Source organism: Ziziphus jujuba, chromosome 3, assembly GCF_031755915.1.
Source record: "Ziziphus jujuba cultivar Dongzao chromosome 3, ASM3175591v1".
Classification (NCBI taxonomy): domain Eukaryota; kingdom Viridiplantae; phylum Streptophyta; class Magnoliopsida; order Rosales; family Rhamnaceae; genus Ziziphus; species Ziziphus jujuba.
In genome coordinates, this window is record NC_083381.1 from 32,472,218 (window position 1) to 32,494,039 (window position 21,822).

The window sequence follows — 21,822 nt, forward strand, 5'->3', positions numbered from 1 at the left end:
CTCCCAAACCGTCGCGAATTGGTGGAAACGGATGCCGGATTCGGGTTCAGGAGGTCGAACACAGTCGGGAGGGATCGGCGGTGCAACTGGGTACTTGCCGGAACAGTAACTTCCGGCGAGCCGCCGCGATCACCGGCAACCGTCGCCGACGGCGGCGCGTGCGGTGGCCGTTGGCTGATATTTTTTGCAGATTTGTAGATCAAGGGGAGAGGAATCCAACGGGACCGGCGGTGAGGCAAACGGAGGCCGGACGGAGGAGAAATCGGGGTTTGAAGAATTTCGGCCCCTCGCCGGAAAAAGCTCCGATCCCGGCGCGTCGGAGGTCCCGTGGCCGTGAAATTTGGTGGGTAGGCCGAACTTGAGGAGGTGGTGAGGGGTGGCTGGCGCGTGTGGCCTGAAAATGGCCGGAAAGGGGTCAAACGGCGATGGAGGGAAAAATCGTCGCCGATATTCGCCGCCTCGATCCGGGCGCGTTCGGGGGCCAACGGGCGTGAAATTTTCTGGTCTTGCCGGAAATGGGGAGAGGCATCTGTCTGGCCGGCGCGTGTAAGGTGAATCGGCTGGAAAATTTAAAAATTCAGGCGGCCGGTCGGTCTCTCTCCTCTCTCTCTTTCTCTCTCTTCCCCGAGATTTTTGTCAAATAAAAACCACCGTGTGACACTATTCATTCCACGTGGACCAATCAGGTGATGACACGTGGCATCACTGTGCACTTAAGCCAGATATAATAAAATATTGCGGTATCCGGCGAACTTCAAACGTCCATAACTTTTCAACCAAATGTCCGATTTAAGCGTGCCGCTAGTCTATGAACTCGTATTGACGAGTACTTTACAACCATACAAGAGTCAAAACAAAATTATACAACGAGAAAAAGTCAACTCCCGGCACCTTTTGGACGGTTTGCACCTCAACTTGTTTTGCCCATAACTTTCAAACCGTAGCTCCATTTTTGACGTGCTACTAGTCTACGAACTCGGGGCATCATGCACTTCACCACGGTACCCTGGTCAACTCGAAATTTCAACTGGAACAAAAAGTTAATTTTTGACCCGCTCAGTCAACGGTCAACCTCGGTCAACATGCACGATTTTCGATGTGATTTGGGACGGGGTGTTACAAAAGGCCTTTGCAACTTCATCTTGATATGGAACACTGTATAGAAACCAACGTTTCCCCTTAATTTCTTACATTATCCAGTCAAGATTTTAGCTGACTACAGTGAAAACCAACCTCCATACCATAAAATTCCTTATACTATATTTGTAAACTGCAACTAAACAATTTTGAACCATACAAGATCTAAAGACTTGTTGCTTCACTATAATCAATGTATGTGCGATAATGGTGCTGTAGTCTGATCCTTAGTACAAATAAAATAATAACCAATAGAAGTTATAAATCCAAGATAAACACCTGTACAATATTAAACTAATCTCTAACTAACAGAATGTTAGAAGACTATAAGATAATAGTAAAAAGGCCATGTCATTTAAACAAATGCATGTAATAGTAAAGACCAAGCCAATACGCCCATGCAAAGTTCTTCCAGAAAACTACCTTAACCTTTTCTTCAATTACTCACTCATAGACCAAACCGATACACCCCTACAAAAGCAAACCTCTTCTAGAAAACTACTTCAATTTCCATGAAATTATTATCCTGCTAAAGAGTTACGCTGTAGTATCTGAAATATTGAGCTTACTATGAAGGGCAAGAAATCTATTAGTAAAAAAAGGTTTGGTAAAGATATTAGCTACTTGATCTTCCATTGGTATGTACTTGATTTTTGAAGTCTTTTTAATGACTTATTCTCTGACAAAATATAAGCCCAACTTAATATGTAAGGTTGAAGTAAAGGATAACATATAGCAGCCAAAGACATAAAAAAAGTTGTAATCAGGAGACTTTTGAAATAGCAGTTGCTATGGAATTTGATTTTGTAAAGCTTTCATGGGTAAATTATTGATAATAAAAGTAGTACAACAAAAAGAATCTTACTAAATATATCAAAGGCATATGAGCATGAGCAAGCAAACTAAAACGTACTTCAAAAATATGTTTATGTTTGTGCTCACCATGACCATTTTGAGAATGCAAATGGTAATGAAATTGAAATCCAGTTTTGGTAAGATAAAGCATGAAGGAACAATACTTACTATCCTAATCACCTCAAACAATCTTGATTTTTTTGTTAAAGTGTCGTTCAACCATGTTTGAAATTGAATGAACATAAGTAAAGCTTTCAATTTGAGTTTGGGAGGATAAAGTCATATATAATGAGTATGATCATCTAAAAATTAAATGTAATAACGAAAACCATCAACAGACTTAACAGGAGCTGAGCCCTATAAATCTGTACGTATCAACTTAAAAGGTGTCGAGGCTCTAAAATTAGAAGAGGGAAAGGAAATAAAATGCTATTTACCAAATTGACAAGCATCATAAAAAGATAAATTATGAGTGGTAAAGGCATAAGGATGCGCACAACGTGTTAAAATTTTGGAAAGATGGATGTCCATATAGTCGATGTAAAATATTAGTATTAGCATATACGTTAGTTGTTGAAAACGAGACCTAAATAATTTGAACTAATAGATGAGGAAATAGTAGGTAAAATTGAATTAATAGTATTTGCATTGATGTTAACAGAATTACATTTTTTAGGAGATTTATCATTATCATTAGACTTTGAAGAAGAAAAAGTATTACAATGTGAATCAGAGAGTTGATTACAATGAAATTTTGAACTAAAATTAGACATAGAAAAAGAAAATTTTGAACTAGCAGTAGACTTAGAAGAACGAGAATTATAGAACAAAATTTTATTGGAATTCAAAGTAAAAGAAGATTTTGTACGACAATTAGTAGCTACATTAGTGAATGTCTTGGTATCATTTCCAGAGGAAATGAAACTAATAGTTGAAGTTGGTGAAGAAGAAATTGATGAGGAATAGAGAGGATAGCCTTGGTCACAAGAAGGTAGAGATGATGAAGAAAACAAGCTCGAATAATGACCTTTTCTAGGAAGAATAAGTTTGTATAAGCCCTCATCAAGCACTCGTTGGAGCAGTATAGTCCTTTGATGATCCTTAACAACACAAGAATCAACAGTAAACTCAATTATCAAATGATTGTCTTTAGTCAATTTAGAAACACTAGGCATGTTGTTTGCAATAGAAGGAACAAATAGAATATTCAAAAGCTTCATGGGAATAGTACTAGTTGGAAGATAAAAGTTTCCAATATGAAAAATAACTAATCACTTCTAACTATTAACTTGTTGTTGCCTATATATTCAATTTGCTCTAAAAGGGCATTTGCATCAGCTGTTACATGATTTGTAGCACCACTATTGAGATACTAAGTTGGATCAAGTAAAGTCAGTAGTGAAGTAGACTGACAGTGTCCAGCAAATTTATCTGACACGACCACAAGTGGAGCAGAAATTTGAGGTGTTATGATTATTGAAATAAAGTATACCACATGGCTTTGGGCTGGTAGTGAAGTTGAAGAAGGTCTACTAGGTGGACCAACAAAAGTTGCAAAAGAAGAAATGGTTATTGCTATAACATCCTGCCTCCATTGTGGATTTGTCACTCTCAACCCCATATTGTTCCTAATTTGACCACCGCTCTCGGTATGAGATATTTTGTTCAAAGCTTCCGAAGAAATCACCCATATTAGGATTGCTCTCGTCTGAGCATGCTTAACTTTGGAGCTTCCTTAAACCTTGAAGTCAATCTCTCTAAAAAGGCCTCGGCGTTATGAGAATAACTATTATTATATTTAAATTATCCCATTATGAGAGTGATTATTATTATATTTAAATCATCTTTAATTATTTTGAAAAGGTTTCAGCATTATGAAAGTGTCTATTATTACATTTAAATCATCTCTTGATCTACACCTAAGTGATGTGGGATTGGATATCACGTAGCCTGTTAGTGTCCCGTACCCGCCCATACTGATCATCACAATCTAACCTCTTAGGGCTCAGTAGACCTTCAAGGTAGATATATTTCTGTTCCATTATATCTTCAAGGTAGCACTATATACTATTGGTTTTGCTAATAAATCTAACCCCTTAGGGTCTATAAATAAATAATCTTTTATATTTTTCATCCATTCTGCTTCTCTGAAATCTTGATGTGTAATCCGTTAGGAAATATCAAACCAGGCATTCGAATGGTGTCCCCTCCTTTGATCACTGTCCACCTAACAAAGTTTTGAAACATGTGAACAAAAATTAGAAACTAGGATAATAATTTTAAGAATTGCTTCAAACAATATTAAAATGAAAAATTAGAAATGAAGATTAATTATAATTTTGAAAATCTTAATGGCGTTTTGATATATATATATATATATATATGATTGGTTTATCTTTCTGCACAATTAATGTCAACTTTATTTGATTTATTTATTTAGATTGTGGTAGACTTTGGAATCAATGAAATAAATGTTATTTTGTGAAATAAATTATTAAAAAAAATTAACAAAATTATATATGTTTTGGAAAATTAATTGATATTTTCATGAAAAGATTTAAAATATAACTACAAGCACATGCTAAAAAATAATAATTTATTGAGACCTGTAATTTAAAACCAAGTAGTGAAGAAAGATGGCCATTTTGAGCTTTGCAAAGTCAGCCCCCACACAAAGTCTCACACCCCCACCAAAGGCCATGAAAGTCTTTGATCCTGCATGCAATTCCTTTCCCTATATATATATATATATATATATATATATATATATATATATATATATATATTTTTTTTTCAAAATAAACAAAGTTTTGAAATTAAATATTAATTTTATCTCTAAAATAAATTATATAAGAGAAAGATTTAATTGACATGGTAATTAAATTAATTACCTCCCATCGCCATGGATTAAACAAAAGAGGATCATCATATTTATCAGGATCCAAATGAGTAATTGCAGGAACTACCATAACCAGCCAACCTGCTGGAATTGTAAATCCTGCAAAATCCACACGTTATTTTTTTACCATCCTTCTTATGAAATTTAATTCGATCATATAATTTGGAGCTCGAAAAAATTAAATAATAATTAAATGTCAAGGCAACTCATCTTATTAGTAAAAGTCTATTTTAAGGACAATAACAAATTCTAATTTTGCTATCTAAAATCTATATGTTTGAACTATTAACAAATTTTTTCTATAAAAAAAATGTGCATATTACATTAAAAAAAAAAAAGTTTTCTGCTTTATCTCTATAATTTTGAACTTGCCATTCATCTGAACATCTTTCACAGCTTTTCTGAACATTCCGGGCACGATATTTGCGAGCCTGAGTGTTTCATTGATTACCTGCATAATTGAAATAAGTAAAAGGAACGAGTTAATTAGAAAAAAAAAATTAAATTTTCTAATATTTACAAAAACCCTAAAGTTTTTAAAGCAAACCTAACTCACCATATGAGTAAAAGTCATGGATTTGTATTCCTGCCATGTAATCTCTGAGTTCTTGCTCTCACGGCTTTTAAGAATTGCCTCGTGCTCTCTCTGCAAAATGAATTAGTAACTTAGTCTTTTCACTTTTTTTTTTTTTCTTTTTGTTTTATTCTTCTAATATATATATTTTTTCTTTTCATGGTGAAACATACAATATATAAACAAGAAAAAAAACTAAAACAAGTAATAAATATAATTAATTAATTGTTTGAATCTGCTGCCTACCATGAAAACATACAAATTCCCTCATTTTGTGTCAAATTCCTGATTGGTTTTCTACAATTTTTGACATTTTTGCCCTTGTAGATTTTATAATTTGCACACATAAACGGTTTTCGATAAGGTGACAACTCCATGAACAAGTACTAATGAAGAAGGTAACAACTCCATGAACAATTACTAATGAAGAAAGATAACAGACTGTGACTGCATCCACGTCGCCGAAATAATAACATATCATTTAAATATGTTTTAATTTCTTAATATATAATTTAAATGAAAAAAAAAACAACCCATAAAATTTCTTTGTGATCCACTAATAATTTTTATTAGTGGTTGATTAAACGTATAATTTTTTTTCTTCTATATATCTACATTTCCATAAGTTTGATTGAAATTCATCTTCATAAGTTCTCATAGCAGTCTTTAATTTTCATATCTAAACTGTATATAATTATATAAGTATTACTATTAAATGAATTTATAAAAAAGGGAAAATTTCGACTGTTCTAATTACAAGTAAACCTCACGTTTTTTACAAATCATTGCTTAAACTTATTTATTGTTTTTTACTAGTTAATTTTTAACAATTAAATGTTATAATTATATTTTAAAAATATTATTCAATCATCATTTTTTTTTTGGCCTACAATAAATAAAAGAACTGACAAATAATTTTTTTGATAAATATAGAAAATTAAAAGAAAGTTAATAATAATTTCCTAAAAATATGGAGTTTAAATGTCGTTATAGCAAAATTGAAAGGATTTATAATTGACTTTCCTTCTTGTTGGAAGATCTGGTAATTGATTTCGGGATCCACTGAGACTACCACTTTCCTCCCAACCAAACTTGTCCGAAACAACGATCCATACCTGAAAACAAACAAAAATATTGCCTAAAAAAAATAAATAAAGAGTTTCTAAGATTCAAAAAAATCAGTAGTCCCTTTGATCAGATCTTAACTCATAGATATAAGCATAATTTTAGCTATATCTAAACATACAGAGATTCAAAATTAAAAAATTAAAAATAAAACAAAATACAGAGATTCTCTTTATATATTCAGGAGGACGAGGACACCGGACAAGAGAGTTTTTGCCTAAACATGTAAATTTAATATGTATAATAATATAATAAATATATATATATATATAATCCATTTCCATTGAAGATGTCCATAGTTTAATAAAATATAAATATGATTTTGAACAATGATTTTTTAAAAAATTATTATAACTAGAATATTTTAAATGATGATTTTTTTAAAAACTATCATTTAAAGTGATGAAAACTGTCTCTAAAATGATGTTTTCATTTTAATAAAATATAAACATCCATATTAGAAAATTCTCAAAGATAATATATATATATATATATATATATAAACTGTACTATAATGTTGATGCATAGTTGCCCACAACATTCCAGATATATATCCTGTGAATTGCATTTAATTAAAATAATATATCCCATAAATTACATCTAATTGAATAGATTATCTACCATCTTATAAGTAACAACACTTATTATGGCAACTCTATATATATAAATATATAAACACACACACACACACACACACACACACACACACACACACACACACACATATATATACATACCTAGCCATTCTACTTCTGATAAAAGGAGGAATATCATAGAGTGAATTATTAGGGATGAAGAATTGGATGGTTTCCCCAATAAAGGGAAAACCCATTGAACCAGGAGGTAATTTGCCATGACACTTTGGATTCTTCCACCTATAAACACAATGACTCACCCAAACAACCAGTAAAGCCACTAGGCACAGTAATACCTCCCGGGTAATCATCTTTGCCTTGCTAGCTCTCTGCAACCTTCAGATTTTGAGTAGACCATCAGAATACATGGAAGCACTATATATATATGTAAGGGGAGTGTTTCAATCTACTAAGATATTTAACAAAGACTTTTTAACAAATTATCTTATCCAATTGAATGGCGTACACCTTTTTTTTTTTTTTTTTGGGGAACATTAATTCATACACCTATAGTATTAGAAAAATAAGGTTTCTACTGCATAATAATTCTTATTTCAGTCAAATCATATAAACATTAAAACACATAAAGCCGCATTATAAAAATAATAATTATAAATATAAAGTAGAGATTATAGAAAAAATTAATATAAGTTAAGATAAGAATTTAATTTTTTGGCTTTAAGATAATTTTTGTCCTGCACATATGCTAAAAAGTTTTAGAAATCTAAAAATAATGAATGTTTCACAAGCTACAACGATTTTCTTTTGAAAATAGTAACATTTCAAATCTCCATAAAAAGTGAACAAATTTTGTACACCTCTCTTTACGTAAACAAATAAATGTGAACGAAACTAATTATTTTTTCTATTTATCTTTTAATTAGAGAAAATCAGACATACACATAGATAAAGTTTGCACCTATTGGTGAAGAAGTACAAAGCTTCATGTTTCAAACCTTTGCCGTCCTAAAGTTGTCTTCTTTCATAAAAACAATATTTTCCGCTTTAAATAAATAACTCAATTAATTGGCAACCAAATAATTAATTAAACATAATAATTTTATTCACATAAAATTCTTGTATTTGGATCCATAAATTCAATGGACAAAATGATATTTGTCAAATATCTTTGTCATGCCACTAAATAATACTTTAGGCAATTCCAACTGTAGCTTTCGTTCCTAATATTGCTCACCGAGTGCTCAATGGCCCCTACAAGGAATATCATAGAGTGAATGATTAGGGGTGAAGAATTGGATGGTTTCCCCAATAAAGGGAAAACCCATTGAACCAGGAGGTAATTTGCCATGACACTTTGAAAGGTTTACAATTATTGTTGGGGACTGAAATGGTACAGAATACCCTTTAGGGAATTAGAAAGAATTCCAATCAGAATCCAAGTATGAATGCATTCTTCTTACTATAAACACAACGACTCACCCAAACAACCAGTAAAGCCACAAGGCACAGTAATACCTCCTAGATAATCATCTTTGCCTTGCTAGCTCTCCACAACCTTCAGATTTTGAGTAGACCATCAGGATACATGGAAGCACCATATATATATAAGGGGAGTATTTCAATCTACTAAGATATTTAGCAAAGACTTTTTAACAAATTATCTTAGCCTTCGATTGGATACATTCAATGGTGGACAAACATTTGAAATTTTTGAATATTTATTTCCATAATTCGTACACCTTTAGTGTTAGAAAAATAAGGTTTCTATTGTATAATAATTCTTATTTCAGTAAAATCATATAAACATTAAAACAGATAAAGCAACATTATAAAAATAATAATCATAAATATAAAGTAGAGATTATAGAAAAAACTAGAATAAGTTGAGATAAAAATTTAATTATTTAGCCTTAAGATAATTTTTACCCGCACATATGCTAAACGGTTTTATAAATCTAAAAATAATAAATGTCTCACAAGCCATTTTTTTTTAGAATAGTGACACTTTAAATTTCCGTAAAAGAAAAAAGGAACAAATTTTGTACACCTCTTTTTATGCATATGAATGAATGTGAATGAAACTAATTATTTTTTCCTATTTATCTTTTAATTATAGAAAATCAGTCATATAAATAGAGTTTGCAGCTATTGGTGAAGAAGTACAAAGCTTCATTTTCCAAACATGAAGAACCTTTGCCGTCCTAAAATTATCTTCTTTCATAAAAACAATATTTTCCACCTTAAATAAATAACTCAATTAATTGGCAACCAAATAATTAATTAAACATAATAATTTCTATTCACATAAAATTATTATATTTGGATTTATAAATTCAATGGACAAGACGATATTTATCAAACATCTTTATCAAATATCATATAATATGGAATGTGCCACTAAATAATATATCAATGTGCCACTAAATAATACTTTTGGATATACATCCTATCAAGAGAGGTAATTCCAACTGTAGCTTTTGTTCCTAACATTGCTCACCGAGTAATCAATGGCCTCTACAAAGTTATGCATTGGAAATCAATTAACCATATGACAGGTGATGAACTGATTGTTCGTATTGTCAATGTTGATGGGACGTATATACGAACTGTTATTTTATGAAATAAATTGTTAAAAATAATTTTTTTTTAACAAAATTAGATATGTTTTGGAAAATTAATTGATATTTTCATGAAAAGATTTAAAATATAACTACAAGCATATGCTGAAAGATAATAATTTATTGAGACCTGTAATTTAAAACCAAGTAGTGAAGAAAGATGGCCATTTTGAGCTTTGCAAAGTCAGCCCCCACACAAAGTCTCACACCCCCACCAAAGGCCATGAAAGTCTTTGATCCTGCATGCAATTCCTTTCCCTATATATATATATATATATATATATATATATATTTTCAAAATAAACAAAGTTTTGAAATTAAATATTAAGTTTATCTCTAATATAAATTATATAAGAAAAAGATGTAATTGACAAGGAAATTAAATTAATTACCTCCCATCGCCATGGATTAAACAAAAGAGGATCATCATATTTATCAGGATCCAAATGAGTAATTGCAGGAACTACCATAACCAGCCAACCTGCTGGAATTGTAAATCCTGCAAAATCCGCAAGTTATTTTTTAATGAACCTTACCATTATGGAATTTAATTCGATCATATAATTTGGAGCTTCAAAAAATTAAATAATAATTAAATGTCAAAGCAAGCAACTCATCTTAAGGACAACAACTGATTTTAATTTTGCTATCTAAAATCTTTAGGTTTTCAACAATTATGAAATTTTTTCTATAAAAAAATGTGCATATTATATAAAAAGTTTTTCATGCTTTATCTCTACAATTTTGAACTTGCCATTTGTCAGGACCCGTCCAGAATTTCTCCCCGGAACCCTAGACAAGCCCTGATCCCAGGGAAATACCACCGAACCTTCCAACGGAAAATCCGGCAGCACCTCCCCTAAGGGATTTACTTACCATAAATTTACCTGCACTGAAAACACACTTCAAAAATATCCCCTTATTCCTCCCACAATACTACAAATTGGTTGGTTCCACAAATTTCAGCACTTCAAAATAAATACAGTAATCCAGTGCATAATAAATACAACAAGAATGAAAGAAATAATACAACTGCAATAAAGAAGAACAGGGTACTTCACGAAGTAAAACAGCGATGAAGATCAAGTCCGCTCCGAATGAACACCGACAACCTGGAACCTAGAGGAACGGAATTTAAGAGTGTGAGATGCTAATCATCTCAGTGAGCGACCCTACTACTATACCATATAATATCACAGTAATAAGTATAAATAATAATTATTTGGAAATAATAATTTCTCTCAAAACCCTTACAATTCTCTCAGTTGGAAAGGTTTCCCTTTTAAAACATTTTCACAAAACCCTTTATTCATATTCCCCGAAAACCAAGACATCAAATAAATATCCGAACAGTAATAATTATATTTTTAATTCCAATACAGTTTCCAAACATTTTATTTTTAAAACACAGTTCTGAAAATCATTTGATGCACCCACTATATACCAGTGGCGCCAGAGTACCCAGCGTCCCGAGGTACTGCCAGACAGGAGGTTATAGAGAGAAACCGGCATACGGTCGCGTGGCGTCCCACTGCGCCGCTGCTAACCTGGTGTCCCGGCCAAAGGGGGGTGGCCACCCTCTCCGATGGCATCCACAGGACACCCTCATAATATCACCTGCGCGCTACTCACACCCACCTGTGCGCTAATCATATCCGTGTGCACAATATCCATATCACATATACCATATCACATAATCAGAACACCAGTACGTGCACGGTGCATCTAAAAATCATAAAATCCATAAATTTAAATCATAAAACAAATTTCACATTTTTCATAAGCATAGCGGGCATAATCCATCCGCTTGAACCGGAAAATTCTCCACAATTTCTTTATAATTCATACCATAAATTCCACGATTTTCAAATCCACCAACTTCCAAATCCATCAATTCAAATATCCATATTTTTTTCCAAGCATAAATAATTTCTCGAAATATCATAATCAAATCTCATAATATTCCATGGGCATATTTTATAAAAATTGAAATCACCAACATAACCAAATATTTTCCTTGAAATATTTGAAAATCAAATCGTGCCCAATTTACCATTAAAATCACACCAATTTCAAAATCCTCAAAACCATAGCATAATTTCACATGGCATAAATTTGTAAAATGCACATGTTCTTAAATCCAATAAATTCATAAATAATTCCACAATAAATTGAATAAATATTTGGCACATAGAAATTAAATTCCAAATATTTAAATCACACATAATATATTCACCAATTAAATTTCCCAAAATTAAATTGAAGGTGGGTCACTCACCTGGAGCACGCAATTAACCCACGATCCACTACGGGATCAATTCTACGACTCACCGGTGCTCCTAGAACAAAATTCACAGACAGTCAAATAAATTAATATTTTAATCGGGTAAATAATACCCGGTACCCGGGGGGTCAAAACACAAACGATATCTAGAATTTACGAGTTATATACCGAATCGAAGCTCGAGTGATGCTAATCACAGATCCGGTCCTAATTTTCGATGATCGTACCCGACGGGGTTTGAATTTCGTCGGGAAGCTTTTCGGGTTTCGGCTTCGCAATTCTCCCAAACCGTCGCGAATTGGCGGAAACGGATGCCGGATTCAGGTTCAGGAGGTCGAACACAGCGGACTGGAGCTGGCCGGAATTTCGGGTACTCGCCGCAATTCTCCCAAACCGTCGCCGGCGGCGGCGCGTGCGGTGGCCGTTGGCTATGAAATTTTGCAGTCTTGTAGATCTTGAGGAGAGCAATCCAAAAGGGACCGACGGTGAGCAAAACGGAGGTCGGACGGCGGAGAAATCACCGTTTGAAGATTTCCGACCCCTCGCCGGAAAACGCTCCGATCCCGGCGCGTCGGTGGTCCGATGGCCGTGATTTTTGGTGGGTAGGCCGGACTTGAGGAGAGGATGATGGGTGTACGGCGCGTGTACTGTATATCGGCCGGAATAGTGCCGATTCGCGGTGGCCGGCGGTGGAGGGGGAAAAATCGCCGCCAAACTTCGGACGTCCGATCCGGGCGCGTCCGGCGGCCGTTCGCCGTGAAATTTGCAGGTTTTGCCGGAAATGAGGTGGGCAATCTGGATGGCCGGCGCGTGTACAGTAACTAGGCCGAAAAACGTGAAAATGACCGGCGGCCGGCGGGTCCTCCCTCTCTCTTTCTCTCTCCTCTCTCTCTTTCTCTCTCTTCTCTCTCTTTCTCTCTCTTCCCCGAGAGTTTTAACAAATAAAAACCCTGTGTGACACTGTTCATGCCACGTGGACCAATCAGAAGCTGACACGTGGCATTTCACTGTTCATCGACCCAAAAACATTAAAATATTACGGTATCCGGTAAACTTCAAACGTCCATAACTTTTTAACCGGATGTCCGTTTTGAGCGTGCCGCTAGTCTGTGAACTCATATCGACGAGCACTTCACAACCATGCATGAGTCAAAGCTCAATTCCCCATAAACAAAAAGTCAACTCCGGCACCCCTTGGACAGTTTGGACCGCAACTTGTTTCGTCCATAACTTTCAAACCGTAGCTCCGTTTTCGACGTGCTACCAGTCTACGAACTCGTGGCATCGTGCACTTCGCCACGGTACCCTAGTCAACTCAAAATTCTCACCGAATCAAAAAGTCAACTTTTGACCCCCTTCGGTCAACGGTCAACCTCGGTCAACGTGCACAGATTCCGGTGCGATTTGGGACGGGGTGTTACACATTCATCTCAACATCTTTCACAGCTTTTCTGAAAATTCCGGGCACGATATTTGCAAGCCTGAGTGTTTCATTGCTTACCTGCACGATTGAAATAAGTAAAAGGAACAAATTAATTAGTCAAAAAAAAAAAATAAGAAATTAAAATTTCAAATATTTACAAAAACCCTAAAGTTTTTAAAGCAAACCTAACTCACCATATGAGTAAAAGTCATGGATTTGTATTCCTGCCATGTAATCTCTGAGTTCTTGTTCTCACGGCTTTTAAGAATTCCCTCGTGCTCTCTCTGCAAAATCAATTAGTAACTTAGTCTTTTCACTCTTTTTTTTTTTGTTTTTTGCCCTTTTCGTTTTATTTCATTATATATATATTTTTTCTTTTCATGGTGAAACATACAATATATAAACAAGAAAAAAAATTAAAACAAGTAATAAATATAATTAATTAATTGTTTGAATCTGCTGCCTACCATGAAAACATACAAATTCCCTCATTTTGTGTCAAATTCCTGATTGGTTTTCTACAATTTTTGACATTTTTGCCCTTGTAGATTTTATAATGTGCACACATAAACGGTTTTCGATAAGGTAACAACTTCATGAACAAGTACTAATGAAGAAAGGTAACAACTCCATGAACAATTACTAATGAAGAAAGATAACAGACTCTGCGACTGCATCCACGTCGCCGAAATAATAACATATCATTTAAATATGTTTTAATTTCTTAATATATAATTTAAATGAAAAAAAAAAAACAACCCATAAAATTTCTTTGTGATCCACTAATAATTTTTATTAGTGGTTGATTAAACGTATAATTTTTTTTCTTCTATATATCTACATTTCCATAAGTTTGATTGAAATTCATCTTCATAAGTTCTCATAGCAGTCTTTAATTTTCATATCTAAACTGTATATAATTATATAAGTATTACTATTAAATGAATTTATAAAAAAGGGAAAATTTCGACTGTTCTAATTACAAGTAAACCTCACGTTTTTTACAAATCATTGCTTAAACTTATTTATTGTTTTTTACTAGTTAATTTTTAACAATTAAATGTTATAATTATATTTTAAAAATATTATTCAATCATCATTTTTTTTTTGGCCTACAATAAATAAAAGAACTGACAAATAATTTTTTTGATAAATATAGAAAATTAAAAGAAAGTTAATAATAATTTCCTAAAAATATGGAGTTTAAATGTCGTTATAGCAAAATTGAAAGGATTTAATTGACGTTTGCCCTTTATAAAAATTATATAAGAGTACAAACCGTTAATTGTATTAGAACTTGAGGATGATCAGAAATAAACTTGATGGCTAAAGTAATGGCTGTAGAAGTCGTCTCATAAGCAGCAAAAAGAAGTAGAAATATCATGTTCACTGCAATTTCTTCACTCAAAATTGTATCTTCTTTCCTCACTTCCTCCACTAAATAATCCAAGAAATCTCCATGGTTAATATTGCAATTTTTCCTCCCTTCCATGGTATCCTTAATCACTTTCAGTGCATTTTTTCGACCCTGTCAAAATTTTTACGTACTTCTATTAATTCATTAAACATATGTAAGTTTTAATAACATATGAAAAAAAATTTAAAATTTATGCTGCCATTAATTAAATATAAAATTATAATTACGTACCTCTAAGCATGCATGGTAAGCAGTTCCTGGGATGTTTATAGGAAACGAGATAAGGCCAGACATAAATGCGTTATAATTATCCTTCAGTTTCTTGGAGGTCTTGCATTCATCATAGCTAATGAGCTTCTTAGCAAAATATTCAAAAACCATCTGCCAAATTAAGACCAATTATATATATATATATATATATAACACTTTTCATTGTCAATAAACAAATTGCAAAAAAAGCATCATTAACAATATTATATATATATATATATATTAGTAACTTCTTATAAACCATAATGCCATGTTTGGTCATTTTTAAGAGAAAAATATGAAATATTTTGGTTGTTTCAAATTCAAGAGAGTTGAGTAATTTTACATTTGAGGTAGCTTCTTTGATATCTACAATATTGCCATGAGAAGCCCATGAATGTAAACGTGTACGTGTTGATTCATCCATTTCATGAATCAATTTTGCCTTCAAGTTTGCAGGACCAACAAGGTGTAGAATGAGGTTTTTTAGGTACTTATGAGCCATTTCATGGTAAACAAGCAGGCTTTTTCGTCCAATAATTTCACTAAAACTCTCCGTGTAACAAATTACAAAAGACTTTCCTTCTTGTTGGAAGATCTGGTGATTGATTTCGGGATCCACTGAGACTACCACTTTCCTCCCAACCAAACTCGTTCGAAACAACGATCCATATCTGAAAACAAACATAAAAATTGTCTAAAAAAATATATATAAAGAGTTTCTAAGATTCAAAAAAATTAGTAGTCCGTTTGATGAGATCTTTAACTCATAGATATATGCATAATTTTAGCTATATCTAAACATACAAAGATTCAAAATACAAAAAAAAAAAAAAAAAAGAAAAAAAAGAAAGGAACATCCAGATATTCTCTCTTATATATCCAAGAGGACGAGGACGCCGGCCAAGAGAGTTTTGTCAGGACCCGTCCAGAATTCCTCCCCGGAGCCCTAGACAAGCCCTGATCCCAGGGAAATACCGCCGAACCTTCCAACGGAAGATCCGGCAGCACCTCCCTTAAGGGTAGGACTAACCAAAAATTACCTGCACTGAAAACACACTTCTATACTCATCCCCTTATTCCTCCCGCAAACTACAAATTGTTCCACAAATTTCAGCACTTCTCAAAAACAACAACAGTCCAGTGCATAAATAAAACATAAGTATCCCAATAGTATACAGAGCTTTAAGAAGTGCTAACCAACAGAAATACAACAAGGTTGAAAGAAATAATACACTGAAATGAAAGAGTACAGAAGTACTTCTCGAAACACAACAGCAGCGGAAAACTTGGTTTGCTCCGGAAGAACGTCTACCACCACTTGCACCTAAGGGAACGGAACTTAAAAACGTGAGATGCTAATCATCTCAATAAGTGACCCTAACTACTGAACACCTTTAGTGATAATAAAATAATATTAATAGCAATTAAGGAATAGAACAAATACCAACAATTAATAAATAAATAATAATAATTGTTGGAAAATAATAATTTCCCTCAAAACTCTTACCAATCGCTCCGTTTGAAATGTTCCCTTTTTAAAACCTTTTCACAAAACCCGATGTACGTACTTCCCGAAAACCAAGGGATTAAACCATTTGATAAACAATAATTAAATAAATACATACCCCAATATATAATTAAAATGTAATAAATTATAGTAAATAATTTTGAACACCTTTGGGGTTTAAAACATTATTTGCAATTTACACCGACGCACCACACCATATACCGGTGATGCCCTCCGATACCCAGCGTCCCGAGCACCGACTGGCGGAGGGTTAAAGAGAGAAACCTACAACGGTACTTCGGCGTCCCGACAGTACCGCTGCTAAAACCATCAACCCGGCCAAGGAGGGGGGCGGCTGTGCACAACAACAAACTTGCCTGCCCACGGTCCAATGCCAACTCACGGGTGAAGTAATAACCGCGGGCTAAACCACATAATAACCGCGCACTACCACGTGTCCATACACCATACACCAGAACACCAATACTGTATGAGTACGTCTAAAAATAAACATTATTAACCAACTGTACCGTTTTCCAAAATTACCGTGGAAAATACATTAAATTCTCACACTTACCATCCCACATATTTTTATTTAATAAACCGGTACGAAACATTGATAACCAACAAACCACAATTTTCTCGAAGTACGAGATGCAACCATAAAAATACCGCGGGTATAATTTATAAAATTTAAACAAATATTTCCGTAAAATATTTAACCCAATTATGCCCGAAAAATTAATACTGAAAACCACGTACAATTAATACCGAAATACACTTTGCTCATGCATAATAAATTAAACCACAATAAAACCATAATTAAATCACACCACATAAGCATAATTTAAATACCAATTTAAATACCAAATAAACATAATTAATTGCCCAAAATAATTTTTTGAAGGTGGGTCACTCACCTTGAGCGCATAAATCAACTAAGGTCCTCCTTGGGATCAACTCCACCACCCGTACGCGCACCTAAACAACCACAGTGTACCAACCAAAAATATTAATATTTTATTCGGATAATTCCCAAATGGGTACCCGGGGAGCGAACACCAAACAATATCTAAAGGTTACGAGTTATATACCGAATCGAAGCTCGTGTGATGAGGATCACGGATTCGGTCTTACTTTCCGGTGATCGGACCCGACGGGGTCGGAATCTCGCCGGAAAACTTTTCGAGTTTTGGCTCCGCAATTCTCCCAAACCGTTGTGAATTGGCGGAAACGGATGCCGGATTCGGGTTCAGGAGGTCGAACACAGTGGACTGGAGCCGGCCGGAAAACTGGGTACTCGCCGGAACAGTAACTTCCGGCGAGCCGCCGCGGTCACCGGCAACCGTCGCCGGCGGCGGCGCGTGCGGAGGCCGTTGGCTGTGATTTTTTGCAGAATTGAAGATCGTGGGGAGAGCAATCCAACGGGACCGGCGGTGAGGAAAAAGGAGGCCGAACGGCGGAAAAATCACGGTTTGAAGATTTCCGGCCCCTCGCTGGAAAACGCTACGATCCCGGCGTGTCGGTGGTCCGATGGCCGTGAAACTTGGTGGGTCGGTCGGACTTGAGGAGAGGATGAAGGCTAGCTGGCGCGTGTGGCTGGAAAATGGCCGGAAATGGGTCGATCGGCGGTGGAGGGAAAAACTCGCCGCCGCTCTTCGAACGTCCGATCCGGGCGCGTCCGGCCGATCGCCGTGAAACTTTGAGGTTTTGCCGGAAATGGAGAGGGGAACCTTGTTGGCCGGCGCATGTACAGTAATTCGGCCGGAAAATTTGAAAATCTCCGGTGGTCGTCGGACTTTCTCTCTCTCCTCTCTCTCTTTCTCTCTCTTCCCCGAGAATTTTATCAAATAAATGCCACTGTGTGACACTGTTCATGCCACATGGACCAATCAGAAGCTGACACGTGGCATTTCACTGTTCATCAACTCAAAAACATTAAAATATTACGGTATCCGGCAAACTTCAAACGTCCATAACTTTTTAACCGGATGTCCGTTTTAAGCGTGTCGCTAGTCTGTGAACTCGTATCGACGAGCACTTCACAACCATGCATGAGTCAAAGCTCGTTTCCCCATATATAAAAAGTCAACTCCGGCACCCCTTGGACAGTTTGCACTTCAACTTGTTTTGCCCATAACTTTCAAACCATAGCTCCGTTTTCGACGTGCTACTAGTCTACGAATTCGGGGCATCATGCACTTCGCCACGGTACCCTGGTCAACTCAAAATTCCAACTGGAGCAAAAAGTCAACTTTTGACCCGCTCGGTCAACGGTCAACGTGCACGAATTCCGGTGCGATTTGGGACGGGGTGTTACAGTTTTTGCCTAAACATGTAAATTTTATATGTAAAATAAATATATATATATATATATATATATCTATATAGTCCATTTCCAATGCAGAGGCATTGTTTTAGAGAATAGTTTTTGAAAAAATTTTAATTAATTATAATATTTTAAATGGTTGTTTCTTCAAAAATTATTATTTAAAGATAAAAACTGCGGTTTAAAATAACGTATGCATTCAATCAAATATGAATGTCCGCAACTAAAAATTCTTGAATATTATATATATATATATATAAACTATACTATAATGTGGATGCGTAGTTGCCTACAATATTTCAGATATACATCCTCTGAATTGTATATAATTGAGAGAATACAATATATCTCATAAATTATATATAATCAAACACCATTATATGCCATATTATAAGTAACAATTTTTAATATAGCGATTCTACATATATAAATATACAAACATATATATATATATATATACATATACATACCTAACCATTCTACTTCTAATAAAAGGATGAATATCATAGAGTGAATGATTAGGGGTGAAGAATTGGATGGTTTCCCCGATTAAGGGAAAACCCATTGAACCAGGAGGTAGTTTGCCATGACAATGTGGATTCTTCCAACTATAAACACAATGGCTCACCCAAAAAGCCAGTAAAGCAACTAGGCACAGTAATACCTCCCAGATAATCATCTTTGCCTTGCTAGCTCTCTGCAACCTTCAGATTTTGAGTGGACCATCACAGTACATGGAAGCACTATATATATATATATATATATATATAAGGGGGGAGTGTTTCAATGTACTAACATATTTGACAAAGTTTAAGCAAAAAAAAAATAAGATATTTGACAAAGACCTTTTAACAAATTATCTTAGGCTTTGATTTGGTACATTCAATGGTGGACAAACATTTGAAATTTTTGACTATTTATCTCCATCATTTCGTACACCTTTAGTGCTAGAAAAATAAGGTTTTTACTGTATAATAATTCTTATTTCAGTAAAATCATATAAACATTAGAAACACATAAAGCAACATTATAAAAATAATAATTATAACTATAAAGTAGAGATTATAGGGGGAAAAAAAAAACCCAGTATAATTTGAGGTAAAAATTTAATTTTTTAGCCTTACAATAATTTTCGCCCATACGGATGCCAAATGGTTCTAGAAATCTAAAAATAGCAACAATTTTTTATGAGAACATTGGCACTTTAAATCCCCATAAAAAGCGAACAACTTTTCTACACTCTCTCTTTATGCATATGAATGAATGTGAATGAAACTAATTATTTTTTCTATTATTTTTTAATTAGCAAATCATATGCATAGATAAAGTTTGCTCTTATTGGTGAAGAAGTACAACGCTTTATGTGTTATAAACATGAAGAACCTTTTCCATCCTAAGGTCGTCTTTTTTCACAAAAATAATATTTCCCACTTTAAATAAAAAAATCAATTAATTGGCAACCAAATAATTAATTAAACATTATAATTTCTATTCACATAAAATTCTTATCTTTGGATCTATAAATTTAATAAATAAGATGATATTTGTCAAATATCTTAGCGTATGAAATGTGCCCTATATAATACTTTTAGATATACATCCTATCAAGAGAGACAATTCCAACTCTTGGCCCCTATAAAGTTATGCATTGGAAATTAATTAGCCATATGATAGGTGATGAATTGATTATTCGTATTGTCAATGTTGGTGGGACATATATAAAAAAAAGAGGGAAAAATTATATTCATCATTGAATTACCATCTTTTCCAAAAACTCAAGTTAATGGGAAATGGACTACTATTTATTTTATATATTTTCTTTGATATTTCCACTCATATGTTGGTTCACATATTTTAGATTTATTTAGCTCTTTATATGTATTTTTTAATTTTTGAATGGAGGTGTTGAGTTTTGAAGCCAAAAACTCTTGTATCGCTTGCTCTAATACCAAATTAAATTATTATTTCTCCTAAAAATTTAAGTTAATGCAAAGTGTATTATTATTTCTTTTATATATTTTCTCTAATATTTCCACTCATATGTCGGTCCACATATTTTAGATTTATTTAGGTCTTTACATGTATTTTTTTAATTTTTGAATGGATGTGTTGAGTTTTGAAGCTAGAAATCTTGTATGATGTGCTCTAATACCAAATTAAATTATTACTTCTCCTAAAAATTTAAGTTAATACTAGGTGTATTATTATTTCTTTTATATATTTTCTCTAACATTTAGTATGCCATGGCTATGCTATACTACACTACCATATGCTAGGTTCTTTGATTCAAAGCTAATTTTAAACTATAGGATAACGGCTCTTCCTGCTCTATTGCATGAGTACTTAGCTTAGAAAGTTTAGTTTGTTGTCTATTGTGGAAATTATGGTTTGCACATGTCATATAAGAAAACGTTCTCTCTTTCTCTCTTTAGGCAAAAAAAACTTAATCCTTTTAAGATAATATAGTTGACAATAACCAGTAATAATGACAACTTTCAAATCTTGTATTTAAGATTTGGTGATGAAATCCTCCTCTCCAATAATACTAATAATAATCATAATAATAATAATAATAACTATGCAAAAACTAAAAATAAAAATAATCGCTTTGATGCACACTGTCTTTTAGGAGATAGTCCAATAGAAGATAATTAATAATTTTCAATTTCATGCAACTAATAAAGCACATTATTTATCCCAAAAAATTATTATTATTATTTTATCTATTTACTTTTGATGTGATGATCTTTATGAATTGTTCATTGCTGTTTTTTAAGTAGGATTATGGATCCCATTAGTGTGTTAG

At 33.8% G+C, this 21,822-nt stretch overlaps 1 protein-coding gene and 1 long non-coding RNA gene across 2 annotated transcripts; both read right to left on the bottom strand.

Annotated features, from left to right (window-relative positions):
- Window positions 1-2,946: 2,946 nt before the first annotated feature.
- On the bottom strand, window positions 2,947-15,747 carry LOC132803208 (cytochrome P450 87A3-like). Its single transcript, XM_060815535.1, has 8 exons — window positions 15,524-15,747; window positions 15,160-15,309; window positions 14,791-15,039; window positions 5,448-5,537; window positions 5,264-5,342; window positions 4,884-4,990; window positions 4,599-4,726; window positions 2,947-4,219 (listed from the first exon to the last, which is right to left on the bottom strand). The coding sequence occupies exons 1-8, from the start codon at window positions 15,680-15,682 to the stop codon at window positions 4,123-4,125; spliced, it is 1,059 nt and encodes a 352-aa protein (XP_060671518.1). The 5' UTR covers window positions 15,683-15,747; the 3' UTR covers window positions 2,947-4,122.
- LOC132803209 (uncharacterized) lies at window positions 5,561-8,196 on the bottom strand. Its single transcript, XR_009638233.1, has 3 exons — window positions 8,145-8,196; window positions 7,328-7,561; window positions 5,561-6,580 (listed from the first exon to the last, which is right to left on the bottom strand). It is a non-coding gene; the product is annotated as an uncharacterized LOC132803209 (long non-coding RNA).
- Window positions 15,748-21,822: the final 6,075 nt, after the last annotated feature.